The following is a 20,706-nucleotide window of genomic DNA, read 5'->3' on the forward strand; positions in this document are numbered from 1 at the left end:
TTAAGACCTAATTGTAACGTATTCTGGCAAATAAACATTTCTAATTTCTATTTCCAACGGTTCGCCATCACAAACATCACGCGGTACGACCGCTCTGCTCGCCGATCTAACATCGACTGACTGTAACTGTCAGTGACGTCACCATGACGTAGGCGCTCGAGACATCTATACACTACAGATCCTATAAGGGTTCCGTGTTTCCCTTTTGAGGTACGGAACCCTAAAAATGACATCAACATCAATTTGTATTTTTTTTGACACTTAAATTGCGTGTTTTTATGGGCTAGTTTACGTCTACGACTTCGTTCGCGTAAAGTTGTCAAAATTAAACCCTAATTTTAAATTCTAGGGGTTTAATTAAAAAAAAACCTGTCTTAGTGGAGCTCTATATTGAAGAATAAATAAATAATTATATTAGAGGTCAATTTTATATTGATCAACCCAGTCCCACAGTAAGCTCAGTAAGGCTTGTGTTGTGGGTACTAGATTATGATATACTTAATATATCATATATAGTTATATGTACGACCGGTTTGGCCGAGTAGGTAGTGACCCTGCCTACGAAGCTGATGGTCCCGGGTAAGAGCATGTATTTGTGTGATGAGCATGGATTTGTTCCTGAGTCATGGGTGTTTTCTATGTATTTAAGTATTTATAAATATTTATATATTATATATATCGTTGTCTAAGTACCCTCAACACAAGCCTTATTGAGCTTACTGTGGGACTTAGTCAATTTGTGTAATAATGTCCTATAATATTTATTTATTTATTTATGTAAAATACTTATATACACAGAAAACATCCATAGAGTCAGACCAAGCTAAGTTGGCAGCTATTTTGATAGTCGACTGTGCAAGTGTTAAGTAAACGTCATAGTTTCATAGAAGTTTGACGTTTTAAAGTAACACTTGCACCGTCTGGGCTATCAAAATCAAAACAAATATTTGTGATAAGCACACTTATATGCCCTTGCCAGGATTTGAGCCCGGGACCTCCTGCTTACGAAGCAGGATCAGTACAGACAAAGAGAATTTGAAATACAGGTGTATTGTCAAAGAGAACTTAGTAGCCAAATAAATTTACTGCCATCTTTCGACACATGGTTAAAACTTTTAGAACGCCATTAGACTTTGATCCTTATTCTTTCAATCATATGTGTTAAATTTGTTAAATATCAAAAACTGGCGTTCTTAAAGTTTTAATCGTGTGTCGAAAGATGGCAGTAAGTTTATGTGGCTACAAAGATTTCTTTGACAATACACCTCTATTTCAAATTCTGCTAGAGCGCCGTCAAAGAAGAATATAATCTAGATCGTCGTAATTTTAATGGCGTAGGTCTGTTAGTTTTGCGTTGCTTGTGGAACAGTTCCATATTGACAGACAGACGGTAAATATTATTAAGTTATGAAATTTTCTTAGTCAATCAATCAATCAATCAAACATTCATTCAGCAAATAGGTCACAGGGGCACTTTTACATGTCAATTTTTACAAACAATAAAAATTACAAAAAAAACAATTACAAATATGGAATCAATGAAATATTACATACTTTATTAAAGATGTATTCAATCTCCAAGTGTCCAATTACACAAAAAAGACTATGAAAAAAAAATACAAACAACAAACAGCCCGTGTAAGCTTAAACAGACCGGTTTCCACAAACAGCACCCGTTCACGAGTATTCACAGACAGAAGATAAATAATAGTAAGTTAGACATTTTCTTAGTAATTAAAATACTTTAAGTAAAAAAGTACCGGGCGCACCTTGATAAAAGAAAACAATTACTCACAAAGCCTTAGAGGTAAAATAGCGGCCCGCCCCGGCTACGCACGAGTAGAATCTTAACAAATTATATACCTAAACCTTCCACAGGAATCATTCTATTGATAGGTGAAAACCGCATGAAAATCCGTTCAGTGGTTTTTGAATTTATTGCGAACATACAAACAGACAGACACGGTTTTGTTTTATAAGGTACTTGACAACAGCTAAAATAATATCGCTTAGAGTAGGGAATCACTTTTGGGCAACTTTTGATCTATTATTTCATATATTTTAATATTTCTGGCTTAACCCATTGGTATAGAATACCTTAAAGCATTAAGTCCGCCATTTGTACCTTCATGTACTGTGCAATAAAGATTAAATAAATAAATAAATATTTACCTTAGGGTTCCCAGCACACACAAGTTTTTTTGCAGAAATCGCGTTTGGTTGACGTAACTGGTGACCGAAGAACTGGCGGCTTCCTCGCACAACGTATCAGCATTGCGATACAACGAGGAAATGCCAACAGCATCCTTGGTCAATGCCTCAAGGGCATATTCTAGATTTAAGCTAGTTATAGTAACAACATTGTATATCTATATATCCATTATGTATACTGTAACCTTATTAGACATTTAAATTGCTATATAGGAGTAGTACAATGACATTCAATCTGTAGGTGCACCTCTAAATCCGCCTTTCTAAATATGGAAGTCGCTAACAACGTTTTTAAATATGTAAGTTACTCAAGCCAAATGTTAGCATTTCAGTATCACTAAACCAACTGTTTTGGTCACATGTGTCTGTCATTGACTTTAAGATGTTGTTGATAAATATGTTTTTTTATTCATTTTAGTGTCTGTGCTTCTTATTTAATAATTTCTAAAACAGATTAAAATGCAGTTATAAAACTGTATGAATGTGTAAATAATGGTGCATTGTTTCACAGTCTCTCATGGAGTAAGATATAGTCATCTGGTAATTCATCGGCATTTATTTCGTTATTCTTCAACACACTTGCTCGAAAAAGATCTTATTTCATGCAGGTGTACTGAAGGAGATTTCCGTGTTTTAATTTAAGCCTATGGCCCGTCTAATGGTAAGCAGTCACCGTAGCCTATAGACTTCTGCAACACCAGAGATGCCACATGCGCGCTGCCAATCCGTTAAAAATCTATAAACTCCTTATTTGAAAATCCCCATAATGCCCCTCCGGAAAACCTCTACAGGGAACTTATTCCATAGCCGGAGCGTCCGCGAGAGGAAATTCCTCTTAAACCGCACAGTACGCGACCATTTAGGTTTTAGGATGTGAGGATGAGCACAGCCCATTGTATAAGCGGTAGAACACACACAAGGAGGCAAAGTCTCTCCTTGGACTAAGGTTAAATAGGTACATCTTCATATTTCCAGCAGGCGGTGTGAAAAACAATTTAAGAGCAATTCGTCCTGCCTTTATTTACCAGCATGCAGCTCACTTTAGAATATAAATTAAATCAATTATATATGTTATATGTATTTTTATGTTTGTGTATTTCTTATGATTGTATTGCGTTCGTACATGTACCTAATTGTATCATCTATACCTCCTGTTTTTGCACCGCCTACAACTTATCTGCTTTGCCTAAAGGTTGACTGGTAGAGAATCCCTTACGGCAAGTTCGCCTATTGTACAGTGTGTTTCTTATGTTGTCATTGACGACCGGTTTGTCCTAGTGAGTAGTGACCCTACCTACGAAGCTGATGGTCCCGGGTTCAAATCTGGTAAGGGCATTTATTCGTGTGATGAGCATGGATATTTGTTCCTGAGTCATGGTGTTTTCTATGTATTAAAGTATTGATAAATATTTATATATTATATATATCGTTGTCTAAGTACCCTCAACACAAGCCTTATTGAGCTTACTGTGGGACTTGGTCAATTTGTGTAATAATGTCCTATAATATTTATTTATTTAGTTATTTATTTAAATACCCTCTGTTATCTTATTTGTCTGAAACATTTTTATAAAGGTGACATTCGCATGTTGTTGCCGTCACTGTATTTGTCAATTTTGTTTATAAAATGAATGACGCAATGATAGTAATGATCGCGGCAGTAATTCGGCAGCGAAAGTCAACCACGGCGGCAACAACGACGCCCTAACAACAGTTGACATCCAAACGTCTCATCCACACTTTGATGTCAGAATAGTACATTACGATACAAGTGCGAAAAATAGGAAATTCGAAACGAGTGGCGATAAATTAAAACACGACCGAAGGGAGTATTTTAAATCGACACGAGTTGCGAATCACCTATTCGCACATGTATCGTACAATGTTTTACAGTACATTTACCCTTTAAATGTTCGACACAGTAACGTAATATGCTAATTTTCGCACTAGTGCGATAAAGTAGCACCATATGTACTGTAAAACAATATTACAGCACTCCATTAATCAGAAAACTCTATTTTCAGGTTACTGCTGTATGAAATACCGACATGGACGGCCAACCAGAAATAGCAAAAGGCCTCAACTCCCCCGAACTAAAAAGAAACAAAGAAATCCCCTTCGTTGATGACTTCATTGAGCTTGACCATGTCAAGCCAGGAGAACCCATTCGACCAAAACGACAAACCAAAGAAATACATGCTGCCGATTTAGGAGAAGTTCATTCTTCACCAGACAGTGATACAATAGTAGTTAATACCCCTGAAGGAACGCTTTATATAACTTTAGAACCAGATTCAAGCAAATCTAGTAGAGTTAATAGTCCTAGCACACAATCGACTGATCTCACATCTCCTAGTACTTCTAAAGCTGCCGAAGAGTCTATGGCTCTGATACAGAATGAGAAGGATGTAGAAGCGGAACAGAGACGAACGAACTTGAGGAGGAATTCGATTTCGATGCCGACGCTTCAGAATTTGGAGTTGGAGGTGCTGAGGCAGCAGTATTTGCAGAATCCGCAGGATCAGGTGAGTTATTTCTTTCTTTCATTATCTTATCCCCTTATTCATAAACTAACACTGTATGGAACAAGGTCTGCGATAAATAATTTTTATTTATGTCAGACCTACGAGCTTCAATTAGTAAATTTATCTTTTACCCCTTACAAATACATAAGTTAAAATCAAATGATTAGTAGGCGATTGAGGCTTGTAGCGTGTTTATTTATAAGTGTTTTATGAGATGGGGTTAATATATAAATTACATTGATTTGTATTTTTAACAATCCAGAAATGATAATACGTCAATTAATATTTAAAAACTGCCATACACATTTATCCATTTAGATTGTTAGGAGTGCAATTAAATTAAATTAAAATTCGTTTATTTCGAGTAACATAATGACTCATACATATTAATTTGGAACACTAGACTTAAACACTATACTACAAATACGAGTACACATGCATTAATACCTACAATAAAATTATACAAAGAAAATTAAAGTTTTTTAACACATTGACAGTTATCACCTATCTCAATGTGTTAACCACAGCGCTGCTGGGCGCATGGAGTCCACAGCAAAATGTCATGTACGGGCAAAACTTGTCCGCAATCATTGCCAGGACGCTGTTGGAGCTGGCGCGCACGCGTCGCACCAGAGATGCGGCTCGCAAGCGCATGGTAGCTTTAAAACACGCTACCTGCGCCTCCGCAAACATCCCTGATGCGCTGCAGTATCGCGGCAGCCCCATCAGTGCCCTGAACGCGTTATTATATTGTACTTGTAGGGCCCTATACGATCTCAAGGTGTACCTTCTCCATAGACTGCAAGTGTAGAATGTTGTGCAAAAAGCTCTGAATAAAGTCACCTTACTTTCTTTTGAGCATCGAGCAAATCTGCGTGCAATCATGTTAGCTCTGACCGATAAGGCCCTACGTTCCCGTTCTATATCAGCATCGTCCTTGAGGTCGGTAGTAACGATATGACCTAGATACTTGAACTGGTATACCCTTTGCAGGGCAACCGTGTTAAGTTTGATAGGTGGTATTACAGATGGTATTTTAGACTCGACCCCAAAAACCATATACTGACTTTTATCAACATTATACTTGAGTCCGTGCGTGTGTGCGTAATCCTCACATACTTTAAGCAACCTTCTGATGCCGCAGACTGACGCACTCAACAGCACCATGTCGTCGGCATAGCTCACATTGTTCATATTAACCCCGTCTATGTGACAGCCCGCATGCATGCTGCTGAGCGCAACAATAAGCTCATTCATATATAGGTTGAAAAGCGATGGTGAGCTCAACCCCCCCTGCCTCACCCCACATTGCAACCTATACGTCTCAGACAATGTACCTGCCCATCTCACGTTGTTGATCTGGTTTCCATACCAATATCTAAATATACCTATCAAATCGGGCGCTAAGTTAATTCCCTCAAGTTTCTTCCAAAGTATATCGTAAAAATACAATACAATGATACATTATGATTTAGTTTTATCTTAAGCACACGATTAAGACCTACCTACTAAGCACAACTAATATTTGTTGAGAAAGTATATCTACCTATATCTACCTATATATTATTGTTTTTGCGCTTATTGGATTTGCCACCGTAATAAATGGAGCTAGAAATGTGTCAATCGACTGCCTTTGAAACATGACGATTTTGCGAGCTATATCAAAATCTAATTTTCCTGCCGATTTCCTCATTTAGCCAGAGAATGCGTCGAAATCATGATTGTAGGCTATCTTGACCATGATAAAGGCAATTTCATAAACCAAACAGTTTAATCCAATGGCCCGCAAACAAGATGTTAACGATGTTTGCTGAGATTGGGATTATCGCGTGTACTATAATTGACGCTATTTGGATAGTCATAACATTGCTCTCGAGATAAAGATATTTATCAGTTGGTTAAATTAAACAGACTATCAACAAGTTTAAAGTGGATTCTGAAGACTACCTCGTAATTCTTATATATTTTTAAAATTAAGGATAATATTTTTATTATATTTGCGGGTGTTTAGTTTATTATTGACAGAAAATATGATACTTAAATAATGTTAAACAAGCATGTTTCATTGATGTTTTCTACTCGATCTCAGAGTCGTTAGAAAAATATTAGCATTGTAGCTAATATGGCCAATAGTCAATGAAAAACCGGGCAAGTGCGAGTCGGACTCGCTTACGAAGGGTTCCGTACCATTATTTATAAAAACGGCAAAAAAAATATGTTTGTTGTATGTGAGCCCCTCTTAAATATTTATTTTATTCTGTTTTTAGTATTTGCTGTTATAGCGGCAACAGAAATACATCATCTGTGCAAAATTTCAACTGTCTAGCTATCACGGTTCATGAGATTCAGCCTGGTGACAGACGGACGGACGGACGGACAGCGAAGTCTCAGTAATAGGGTCCCGTTTGACCCTTTGGGTACGGAACCCTAAAAATGGTTATGAACATACATTATGACTTTAATACGTTATTATTACTAGTATATTTAATATTTCTTATCAAAGGAGGAAACTACTATCGAGCTCAGAATAACCAATATATATCCACACTAATTGAATTAACAAGGTAAAACGCGGCAATAATTTGCAAGCGAATTGATAAAACGAACACCATAATATCAGTTTTGACAAATAATTCGCTATCGTTACGTCACCTGTTATCACTTCACGTGATAAAGACAAATTTGATAGTATGCCGGAAAAGAAATTCAGTCGCAGACAATACAATCTTTAAGACACAGTAGAGGTAAATGCTCGAACTAATTTAGACTGGTACCTAAATCATTGGAGTAACAAGTATGATACTAAATTGTTATCGAAACAGCAAACACAACAATTAAAGTTATCTCGTTCAAATTAAGCATCATATACGTAATAACTTGTCAGTGTAAATATACAAAGTGTAGTTTCAATCGTGTTTGTGAAAGTGATAAATTAAAAATAATTATAAATGAAGTCGGAGATAAGAAAGTAGATTAGTAGATCCTGACAAGGATTGATAAATGGACACGACAAGAAATGTCAGTAGTTGAAGACTTTTAGTGATTAAAGATCGTGCATTGTGCAGTGCATACAATTCTAACACTTAAGAGCTCTAAAGTTTAATTTAAAACTCAAGATGCGCATCAGAAAGAAACCAGATTTACGAATACACATACCATCTTACCCTCATGATTTCGTCGAAATGCCTCCAGAAACTAGGCGAAGAATACTAGAAGCAACCACGCCTAACACCGCTAGAACTCCAACTGATATACCATTCATAGATGCAGATACTCCACAAGCACAATTCCAAATTGGAGATCCTATATCACCTATAGATGGAGCTCATCTTGAAGGGGGATTTAGAGCTTCAACCCCTACAGTCAAGATTGTAGAGCCAGAGGAAATTGAGCTTAAACGAGTTGAGAATAAGGATGAAAATGGTGATAATAAAGATAAAAAGGATGAAGAAGCTGAGAATCCGATGCAGCATAGAAAGATGAGGAATTCGATATCGATGCCGCATGGACTGCATAATTATGAATTGGAGCAGCTAAGGAGGGAACATGAAGGAAGAGTGAGTAGGATAAAATAAATACTTTTTTTTGACAAATCATAACTAGTCTTATTAGTTCAATTGCTGGGCATACGAGTAGGCCTACTGTCATTCTAGCTCAATGCGAATTAGTACTTAAACATCTTGATCTTGATTAAGGTTGCGGTGGTACCTAATTGTGAAAGTAAAATAAACATATTTATTTATTTATTTGCCTAATGATTATTTCGAGTATTAAAAGCATAAGATTATTAAGTAGACCTTTCCGACAGTTTATTTTTAAAAGCACAGCAGATTCAGTACCCCTAGTGTAAATTTTATCGACATCATAACGTGACGAACGCGTTTGCGTTAAGTCTCATTTTGTATAGGATTTTGAGTTTCCAAAACGTCCCGCTTGGCGCGCTCTTTCTAAATCCAATACAAAATGAGACTAAACGCAAACGCGTACGTCACGTTTAAAAATCGAATTTATTTACACTAGGGGTACTGATACATGACAGGTAGACGTTTATCGACTCGAGGTGCATTATTTTGCTAAAAGTGCATTAAATGTCTATGTAATATATTATGGGTTGTAAACTCTGTTGAACTATAGATTTAAACCAAAAAAACCTTCATTTGGAACACCAACAATTTATAATTCAATTTACAATTTTATAAAATAGTGTGAGGAAAAGCGCTGGTAGCCTAACGGCCAGAGCGTGCGACTTGCAATCCGGAGGTCGCGGGTTCAAACCCCGGCTCGTACCAATGAGTTTTTCGGAACTTATGTACGAAAAATCATTTGATATTTACCAGTCGCTTTTCGGTGAAGGAAAACATCGTGAGGAAATCGGACTAATCTCGACAAGGCTTAGTTTAGTGTTGGGAAGTCAGTTGGCAGTCGCTTTCATAAAAACTAGTGCCTACGCCAAATCTTGGAATTAGTTGTCAAGCGGACCCCAGGCTCCCATGAGCCGTGGCAAAACGCGAGGAAGAAGAAGAGATAAAATAGTGTGAGGACAGACTCTTCACTTACGTATTGATGTTATGTAAACATAGCTACGTAAATGAAAACATACATGCATAATTATCACTAAATAGATTGATAAAATACCACCCTTTCAGCGGCAGTTTACTGGTGGTTGACTGGTAGAGAATGCCTTACGGCATTAAGTTCGCCTATTGTACAGTGTGTTTTCTTATGTGCAATAAAGATTAAATAAATAAAGTCCGCTTTTTAAATAAAATATCATTTATTTTCAGGCAACTAAGACCCACCTATATATACCTTACAAACTAACATATATAATAATCAAAATCTTGAGAGGGAAGAATAGTTTTGAAATTCTAACGAAATAACGGTATTTTATTATGAAATTTCAGTTCGGGAGAAAACGGTTTCCACTAACTAAATCTTAACAAATAACTTTGACTTTGATGTCGATCGCTTCAGTATACTATATTCTAGGTATATAGGTTTCGCTTCTTTGAAATATATTTTTTGTTTTGCAAATTATGAAAAGAAGGAAAACCTATGAACCTAGTTTTTTATTGTGTCGATAACATACTAAAAAATCATGTAGAATGGAAAATATTTAGAAGTGGAAATTTCCATTTTCCATTTTCTCTTTTTGTATGATACGTGCTATACTTTCCTCTTAAAAGCTAAATAAAATAACAACACAACTTCAATTTAATTGAAACGTCGTCCAATTTCGACAGCTGCCTGCTTTCTTAGCCCACAGTTCGGCGCGGGGTGCCTCTGACGTCACTAATTGTATAATGGCATCCTGTGGGGCACTAAATCTTTAACTGCTAACGGACCGCACAAGGATTTCTTTTATTTAGACCTGGGTTACATTGGAACGTACAATAAAATTTACACAGCATTAAGTGTGGTAGTGTAACTAAGCGGGTAAAACCTATCTATTCATAGAGCTGAACAAAAACTTCAGTTAATTCAAACTTTTAATATTGTGACATCTAAATGATGTGCCGTGAACGTCATATTTTCATAGAAAATTGACATTAATGAAAATTAAATGAAAATCTTTATTTTCAACTTGTAAATACCATATAAATGAAGTGTGTAAAAAATTAAGTAAGTCAGCATTTGCTCTTTATAAGCTTTCCAAGGCAGTAAATAATGACGCTTTACTTGTTGCATATCATGGACTTGTTGGATCGGTACTACGATATGGAGTCATCTTTTGGGGCAATGCTGCTGATAAAGACGCAGTACTGAAAGCCCAAAAAAGATGTGTACGATCTATGTGTGGTCTAAAAATTATAGATAGTTGTATTCCGTACTTTAGATCACTAAATATCCTAACTTTGCCCTGTCTATATATCTTGGAAATGTCTGTCTTTGTGAAATGTAATCTAAACCTTTTTGATAAAATTGCTGACACGCGTAAGCTCCCTGTACGATCTCAATACAAAAATGAATTATGCCATAAAGTGTGTAAAACAGCCATGATGCGCAAAAGTGTGCTAGGAATGGCATCTCAAATATATAATAGAATTCCGAACAATATTAAAGAATTAAATAGGTATTGCACATTTTAAGAAGGCGTTAAAAACGCTACTACTCAAGAAATGTTACTATTTTTGACATTATTTGTAGTTCTATAAAATTTCATTGTTGACATTCTTTAATATTTTATTGTTATTGTGAGTTTATCTTTCTGAACTGATTTATTATTTTTGTAATTGATTTGACTAATGAAGCATGAATACCTTAGACCTGTGCATGTTAATTTAATTTTATATAAAAACAAATTCGTACGCCAAACGGCAAAACATAGTGTTCGCAATATGCTTTACCTCTAAGACCAATACAATGTACCTATGTTATAACGAATAAATATATCAATCAATCAATCAGACAACTATTGGCCCATACCTTACCGTACCTTAAAACTAGCATACATATTCTTCAAAAAATAAGCATGAAAGTTGAGAGGTCTTACAATGCATATACATTTTTTGTAAATAAACGCAAGTCAGAAATTTATCTAGATAATAAATTATGGCCTGATGGTATTAAATTTAGCCGTTTCATAAGCTTCAAACCCAGTGGCTCTGCTGTAGTAAGAAGTGGGGGACAGGGTCTAATAAACTATATGTGTGAGAATTTGTGAGAATTGCCCAGATTAATAATGGTAGTGTTTTTATAACATATAACTGCAAAAATATAAAGATAAGCGATGTGTGAGATCGCTTTGTAAGGGGGCGGATGTGATTGCTCTTCAGGAAGCCTGGCTAATGCCCCATGATTTGGCCTTTCTGGGACAAATTGATAAGGACTTCAGTTACACAGGCAAATCGGCGGTGGATTTATCGGCTGGTGTTCTTCGCGGTAGGCCTCACTAATAGTGCGTTTCACAGTGTCACCGTTGTAAAGTGCAGTAGTGCGCGTATCGCGGGAATAAAAGTCGTAACCAAGGAACGAAAGGAGTTCATGGTGCTATGTGTATATATGCCGACAGATGTACCGGATAATTTGCCAATTTTTACGCAATGTTTATTGTCAATTGTCATTTATATTATTTTAACAACTACAAATTGTAGTGATATCGAAATACTACAGACCCACGGTTGGCGTCCCCTCCCGGTGTCCTATTTACCTACATTCAATCATCGGTGCCCGTGAATCTTATCCAGTCTCGTCTTAGCCATGTGATCTAAAACTATTCTACAGTCTACATACAATTTCAATTCACTTATAAAATAAATGAAAATCGTGTAAAAGAAAACCGACGATTCAATTTTAGAACAAATGAATAACGATTCAAAATGACGGATTTAGAATAAACAAGAAAAGAAGATGAAGATTTGAAGAAAAAAACGGTTGACAAGACGCTTCTAAAATTCATATTTTTAAAGTTGATTATTTAAATTGATTTAAAATGAGTAACGAATGTAAATTAAACGCGTTTGCACATAAGTTCAAATACGTGTCGCCACTATGGATTGAGTCGGACTCAGATATAAGTAAAAGTAGTGAGGGTGGAGGCCTATGCAACAGTAATAGTGATGATAGTTTGCGATGCAGCAGTGGCAGTTCGGACTCCAGTATTAACAACTTCTTGGATTCAAAGGTAAATTATACACTCGGGTATAAGAAACGGAAGGCCAGAGGCCTAAGTTGCAGTAACAGTGATGATAGTTTGCGATGCAGCAGTGGCAGTTCGGACTCCGGTATTAACAACTTCTTACAGTTCTTAGTAGTTTATAGCTAACAGTAATAGCAATGATAGTTTGAGCTGTAATAGTGGTAATTTCAACTCCAATATTAATAACTTCCTGGATACGATGGTAAAGCAATTATGATACTCTTATACTCGGGTTTAAGAAAGGCTGGAGGCCTATGTTGCAATAGTGATTATAGTTTGAGATGTAGTAGTGCTAGTTTGAACTCCAGTATCACTAACTTTTTGGATTCGAAGGTAATGTAATATGAAATTCTTACTCAGGTATATGAGAGGCCGGAGGCCTATGCAAAAGCAATAGTGATGACAATGCAGTGAAAGTAGTACGTGAGATGCACGCCAATCACCAAGACGATCATCAAAATCGTATTAAAACCAGTTCAAAACCCCAGAATCCATACGAAAAGATATAGAGTGCTATTGTTCAACAGGTTTTTGCATTCGATGGTGAATCCGAAGGCTTGTGTTATTAAAAAAGGGAGTTCTTTCGCGTCGCATAAAATCTTTAGATTTAGTGCTACATGCTTTTACTAAGTACTTTATGTCTGATAGCTTTTTAAATGTCTTTGCTCATTTTATAAGTACATATATAAGGAAACCTACCCACGTTTAACACAAAAACTCTATTTTATTAAGTTCCAGTACTTTTTCATTATTATTAAATTCAAGTTCATTGTTAAGAGGTAAGCGTATAGCGCCGGGATTTTTATGGAGGCCGAAGGCCGAAAGCATTTGAAGAAAGGCTTCGGTTGCCGTCAGGAGTAGACCGACAGTATATTTATTTGCAACCTTGGTGGTTTGAGAAACGTTAGTTGCAGCTCACTTGTGCAGTGTTATTTATTATTATTATGAGATTTAATGGAATGAAATAACTCTTTCAAAGACACTTCACATGATTTTCAAAACTACACTTTATTTTTTTTCTCTCTTTTTATTGGAGAAACAACAGAAGTATGCGACAGGATAATAGGTTACATTGTTAGGTACAAACAATATAGAGATGAACACTTACTTCCTTAAACGCTCTCACTAAAACAATTATTGCAACCCAGTAAGGTGTATTTTAAACAACACTGTCGTGTCTTGGCAAGTTTTTGTTTAAAATAGGTCAAGACCGAATCGGAGTCACCTCTGAAGGGTCCTGTACAAAGAACTGAGATTTAGATTAATGGTTTATATATGCTTATGCCCTCAGGTTCCCCCAGTGGAAAAAAACCAGGACAATGCTTGGAAGGTCATATTGATATTGATAATATAAATACTTTTATTGCAAATGGCATAAGTTTTATACCGTGTATATGTCTTTTCGGTTGTAGTATATCCAACAATTTTGAAATATTAATAATCACTATATAAATTCCTGGACCAGGACATGAATTGCCAGGTTTGTATGAAAAAACTGCATCAAAATCGGTTCATCCGTAGGAGATGGAGCTATGGACAATGCCACAGACAGACAAACAGACGCTTTTTGCGTCGGGAGTTAAAAATGATGATAAACGCACAATGTCTAACGCAGATGGCGCTAGTCGCTTACAAAACATGTAATATGATAATTGCCAAATCCATTAACAAACATTAAACAAATAATATAGACTTTTTTTGGTTCCTGACAAGTGGAAACAAACGCAAGTAGCGTCAACCCTGACTGTAATAATGCGTAAATGCACCACATCGCTCGATCAGAGCAGTTGATTACTGTAATTAATTAGGGTTCACACCCAATTAGTGTTGCAGTCTGTGCAAGGAGTCATGCGAGGTGCACGGAGGAACAGGGAGTTTGATTGCATACCTTTGACTCAGGTAAATACACTGCAAAACTCATAAACATTTCTAAAACAAAGGATTTGGACGTTACAATTACGAGTATAAATAAATTAGGTAAGCCTAGTCTCACTCCGTATTTAATTAAGGAAACTGATATTTGTACTTTATAATAAGGAGTTGTATGGGTGGTATGGTAAAACGGATTATTAGTAGGTTTAAAACTAGCTTAAAACTGAATATTAATTCAGCTTAAATTTTATTACAAATTAGTTTTCGCGAAGTTCGCTTAGACTACATTACGATATAAGAGCGAAAAATATAAAATGCGCAACGACTGGCTTAAATCGACACGAGTTGCGAATTACTTATTCGCACATGTATCGTAGAACGTTTTACAGTACATATATTACGTAATGTAATGTGCAATAAAGCAGCACTATATGTACACCTTTCTTTTCTCGTTTTTCTCCAAAGTTATCGACACTAGCCTTGTTTCAGATAGTTCTTATAAACCTTTTATAATAGGGTTGTTTCCAATTTTTCGAAACGCTTGTACTACGTTCTATATTAACTAAAAGTTGCCCTAAAATTCAACTTTTATACTAAAAACGGCTTTAAATATATTAAATTAACAAAATATATTTTGACAAATGCTTTCGCGCCCAAAATGCTCTTTGAAAATTGTGTGACGTCACAGTTTACGGTTTGACACTTAACTACATACACACGTAGAAGATACGAACTGTCAAGTGACATTTGTAATTTGTTGTTTATCGCCTAACTATCAACAGTGTCAATCCGAGAGTTGTGACGTCATCAGAATCTTCAATGACGTTTCGAGTTTGGTCACGTGACGTGTGCCAAAAGATATTTTGAATTCAATATTTACAAAAATATGGTCATTACAGGTCCCCTAAAAGTAGTTTAACATGTTGTTATAATCCAAAAGAATTTATTGGGATACAATTCTGCCCTAAGATTTGTAGATGGAAACAACCCTATTAGGTATATTATGATATTTTAGAAATCAAATAGTTATTTATCAAAAAAACTATTATCATATAAAAAAAATGCACAAATACGATCCATGCAAAATATCAATTACCACTAAAAATAATCCAATTTGTATGTAAGTTATCCGTAACGCAGGCTTCGTCAAGTGGCCACAGATGCAAATCAGCAACACGCTTCGTCCCAAACATACCAATGATGATATCCGCAATAGGTTTCGTCATGAAAATATTTTTATTTAAATAAGGTACAAAAACATGTCAGAAACAATAAATAAAAACTTAAAATTACAATTAATCTAAATACAGACTATACAAAAATAAAACTACACTAAACTAAACTAAATCTAAAAAAGGTCCCTGCGGCAAGGTCCCGTTGATGCTGGCTGCGTTACCCCGCTGAACTGCCAGACTGATGCGTTGAGTTAGGTAACTGCCAGCTCTCCGGTCCCCAGTTTCGTCATTAAATAATAATTTAAGCTAATAGTTACTGAATTCCCTGACTTTCGTTCAGCCTCTTATTTATTATTTATTTTTAATTATTACAATAAAACGTTACAATTGTTTGTTATGACAAAGCTCCACTTTTTTCAACCGACTTCAAAAAAGGAGGAGGTTCTCAATTCGACTGATTTTTTTTTGTATGTATGTTACTCGATATCTCCGACAATCGTGAACGGATTTTCAATTTTTTTTAATCTAACGGGTATAACCCCGACTTGGTGCCAACGGGACCATCCCGTCCCATTCGTCCGTCATGGTCCCGTTGGCACCAAGTCGGGGTCTGATGATGGGATCTTGGAGAAATCGAGGGAACTCTTCAAATGTTATAGGTACATGTATGGCGCTTTTGGTAATATTTGAAGTCGGTTTTATTTTTTGTTAAAAAGTTTTTGTAAGAATGTGTATGATAGGGATTCGGAACGAATATTTAGTCAGCTTATTGAATTTTTTCGATAGTGAGTTTTCTGCTCTATGTAGCACAACCAAGGTTCGAACCCCCGAGTTTTGACAGCTACACACATCTTTTTTATTTATTTTTTATTCTACGTCGGTGGCGAACAAGCATACGGCCTGCCTGCTCGTAAGCAGTCTCCGTAGCCTATGTACGCCTGCAACTCCAGAGGAGTTACATGCGCGTTGCCGACCCTAACAACCCTCCCTCCCCTCGTTGAGCTCTCGCAACCTTACTCACCGGCAGGAACACAACACTATGAGTAGGGTCTAGTGTTATTTGGCTGCGGTTTTCTGTAAGGTACTTCCCCAGTTGGGCTCTGCTGTGATCTGGAATGACATCCGCTTTGCTGTGCCCTACCACACAAAGCGAGATGACATTCACAATGCCCATACCTCTCTTGTGGACGTAGTTTAAGGACGTACATCTAAAAAGTTAATACAACGTATTTTCACTGGGCCAGGATTTATTTATGAATAAATCATCATGATTTGTACAAACATAAATATAAACCCCTATTTCCCGGAGGGTTAGGCAGAGACCACGGATTTCCACTTGTTACGATCCTGACATACCTCTTTCGCTTCCTTCACTTTCATGACATTCCTCATACACGCTCGTCGGTTTAGGGCGCTCTTGACCTGGCCTTTCTTCAGGATTTCCCCGATTTGATCAGAGAAAGTCCGCCGAGGTCTACCCCTTCCTGCTCCCTCTTCTACGTCTCCCTTATATGTACATCTAAATAATTATTATTATAAATCTGTTTCTAAATTTGTTTTTCTTTGTGGCGCAATGAAGAATATTTATTTTACTTACTTACTCTCTTCGTGAAACGATAAAACATAATCGTTTCGTACATGGTTAAGTTAGAAACACCTCTCTCTTTGTTACTTTCACGTACGGAATCCCAAAACGACTTACATCTTATAAACATTATTCTAAAATTATCTTCACATTTTATATGCTGTTGTCACAGACAATAAACTAAATAGTCCAAATATTTGCCATATTGTATGTTTTGTAGATTTGTTTTAGATAACGTTCATGATAATTAGGATTCCTTACTAATTAATTATTATTATATATTGCTCCTGGTTTGTTGTTGTTAGATATTTGTTCCCGAGTCATGGGTGTTTACTATGTATTTAAGTATTTAATAAATATGTATATATTTCGTTACAACACAAGCCATATTGAGCTTATTGTGGGACTTTAGTCAATTTGTATAATAATAATAATAGGTTGGCTGTGCATAGAGGGGTGTTGCTGCCTACACTTATGTATGGTAGCGAAAGTTGGGTATGGCAGAAGAAACATCAGAGTCAAGTGAATGCAGTAGAAATGAGAGCGTTAAGAAGTGTGTGTGGTGTAAAATTACAAGATAGAATTAGGAACAGTGTGATAAGGGAAAAGTGTGGACTGAACGAAGATGCAGTGACAAAAATTGAGAAAGGTATGTTGAGATGGTTTGGACACGTGGAAAGAATGAGTGAAAGAAGTTTAACAAAGAGAGTGTATAAGGGAGAAGTAGAAGAGGGAGCTGGGAGGGGTAGACCTCGGCGGACTTTCTCTGATCAAATCGGGGAAATCCTGAAGAAAGGCCAGGTCAAGAGCACCCTAAACCGACGAGCGTGTATGAGGAATGTCATGAAAGTGAAGGAAGCGAAAGAGGTATGTCAGGATCGTAGCAAGTGGAAAGCCGTGGTCTCTGCCTACCCCTTCGGGAAATAGGCGTGATTATATGTATGTATGTATTTATGTATGTATGTATAATAATGTCCTATAATATTTATTTAAGTAATTAATGTGGACGAAACTTGGGAAGGGAATAATACCTAGTTACTGTAGAACACATGTTAGTAGGTTCAGCCGCGGACAATTTAGGGTTTCCTTTACATTGGACATTTCATACCGTATTGACAACCAGCTTGAACCCAAAATGGAGCAACAGTTAATGTCTATGACCGTACTGTGCGGTCACTTTTATAGTGTGTAAATCTAATACGGGAAATAAAGCAAACCAGACATACATTTTACCCGTATAGTCATACATTACGAAGTATTTTGAAGTAAATGTTAATGAACCCGTAAGTAATTTCTAAAAAATTACCGACCAACAATGTACTCCAAACATTACGAAACATAACTTGACATCATGAAATGTTTAGAGGGATGGAATATATATTTAAATAAGGTACAAAAACATGTCAGAAACAATAAATAAAAACTTAAAATTACAATTAATATAAATACAGACTATACAAAAATAAAACTTGACATCATTGACATGACATAACGATATACGAGCTATATTGACTGTCAAGTGTCAACGCTTGTGCGTTGCTTTACACGGCGAGCCGAATTATATTGTATGGTTAATATTTTAATTGTGTTTCTAATTTCTAAGCAAAAGTTATCTAAATATAGTTCTTAGGTCCTATGTTAACCACCGTTTCAAGGTTTGCCCGTATTTATTTTACATGCTGTATGCAGGGATCGGAAACCGGTATTTTTTGTATGGGAACGAAAACGGTATTTTTTCGTTCTTTGTTAATTATTTCATTTCTAATTGGGCAATCTAATAATACGAAGTCGTTATCTAAAAACACAACCGAGTCCTATATTTGGAGTATAAAATAAACCGAAATATATGTTTATTTCAAAGTTTTTCCAAAAAACCGGTTCCGATCCCTGGCTGTATGGTAGAGTTCTAAGTCAACAATGAACCGACTAGAGAAGCTACAGTGTTGGGGTGTCATCAAAAACGTCAAATTTCTTAGAAAATATAATATTTATAGTGGCAGTTGCACACTTTGTCGCTGCCAAGTCGATGCTCAGATAGCTTATGTTTACTTTGATCACTCAAGTACTTACATAAAGTACCTAGATAGTAAAAGTGATGTGAAAATAAGATTAAATTCAGATCAATTTGTAATGTTCGAATGACAATGTTGATTGCATTGTCAGAGGAAGATCTGCTACGATTTTAGCTTAGCACTCGTAGTGGTTCTAGCGGTTTCAATGAAAGTTGCGAACCCAACTTTAATATACGTCAAATATTAAGTCTAGATACGACTATGGATCGTCAAAAGTCTTCTTCTTCTTTTAACGCATTCACTGCGAACGTTTTCGTAGCGCTACACACGTAGTCGATTCTAGCATTTTCCGCTTTGTAGAGGAAAGCGACTACGAACAGAGCGCCCGCCGAGCGGGTTCCCGGCATTCAATGTGTTAAATATGGCCTCCATCAAATAATGATGATTTTGCCAATGTCAAGTGTTGTAGTACTAAAAGCCACGATGGATTGCCGGGTGTTGATTAAAACATGGTTAAACACGTTTCAAGATTAGTTTCTCATGAGCTGCACACTTCCACGATAGTTCACTGCATAATAAGCTAATAATATAACACTTTAAACAACGTTAATGAGCAAAACACAAAAGAATATTCTCGAAACGTCTTCGCCATCTTGAATCTCAACGACAACCCATCGTCAAAAGTAACATTTCTTCAAACAAAAACGTCACTTTTGACATTGACATATTCGATCCATATCGTTTCTAGACCTAATATTTGACGTATCTTAAAGTTCGAATTGGCCCGTTACTGTATTAAACAAGCTGGTCTTTGCAAATGAACCCTGGAAATTAAAATTGCTCATACAAATAACAAATAACCCTGTTTGTGCATGTCATAGTGGTTCTTACTGAGATAACATTAGTGACATAACAGTCGCGATTTACACAACACGGTGGTTTCCTGAACAATTCGCTATTTTTATATAGTTTTCTTTTTGCTTTTTGCATTTCATAAGTGTGTGGTGGTACTTACTGGTGGTCATGGTTGTGCTGAACAGAAAAAATCGTTCATGAAAAAAAAAATGGCTAAAATTTGGCCAAAATCTAATCTTAAGTTAAGTTAATTAATTCGCAAGGTAAAGCTAGAAACAGAAATTCAGTGTGTAAATCTAACTAACTTATTTTACGTCGTGCCTATTTTACAATACGTCATTATCAATACACGTAAGGCTTGATTTTGTTAACTTCTAAGTATTTAATAAATTGTCCTTCTAAGGGATCATATAAAATCTAAATATGAACAAAAAATGCTTACTTGTACGGTTTCGAAACGAGTATATACCTAACCTAGTACGCGTATTTTTGTAAAAGAACATGTTTAAATGAAACGGACTTTTAAAAATAATACAAAAGTTAAGTAAATAAAATACAATAAAAATAAATCATTTATTCTGGTAAAAAAAACCCTGATTTTACAATTTTATTTTCTTCTGCCAAACTGTAAGACAGTTTGTTGGCAGAGGGAACTCCCTTAAATACAGATGGGTTAGCTTATTGCCTAGTTAATTAATAAGTAAGTACGGTACATCTTATAGCTTATTGTGGTGGTCATTTAATTTTGTTTAATAGAAACGTTTTCAGTTTACATTTAAACATCCTAAATGATTTACATTCCCTTATATCATACGGTATTTCATACTTACAT

The 20,706-nt window shown here is 36.0% G+C and overlaps 1 protein-coding gene across 19 annotated transcripts in view; it reads left to right on the forward strand.

Annotated features, from left to right (window-relative positions):
• LOC133527250 (myogenesis-regulating glycosidase) overlaps window positions 1-20,706 on the forward strand; it is an 82,555-nt gene that overhangs the window by 23,905 nt on the left and 37,944 nt on the right. For 15 of the 19 annotated variants that reach the window (XM_061864175.1, XM_061864169.1, XM_061864178.1 and 12 more), the window contains one exon: window positions 4,236-4,736. In XM_061864175.1, coding sequence (XP_061720159.1) covers window positions 4,260-4,736 — 477 coding nt within the window. In that variant the 5' untranslated portion in view covers window positions 4,236-4,259. Of the gene's footprint in view, window positions 1-4,235; window positions 4,737-12,066; window positions 12,361-14,196; window positions 14,275-19,819; window positions 20,226-20,706 lie in introns of those variants that run through there. The other 4 variants (XM_061864183.1, XM_061864186.1, XM_061864184.1 and 1 more) reach the window with 4 other exon arrangements.

Source organism: Cydia pomonella, chromosome 17, assembly GCF_033807575.1.
Source record: "Cydia pomonella isolate Wapato2018A chromosome 17, ilCydPomo1, whole genome shotgun sequence".
Lineage (NCBI taxonomy): Eukaryota > Metazoa > Arthropoda > Insecta > Lepidoptera > Tortricidae > Cydia > Cydia pomonella.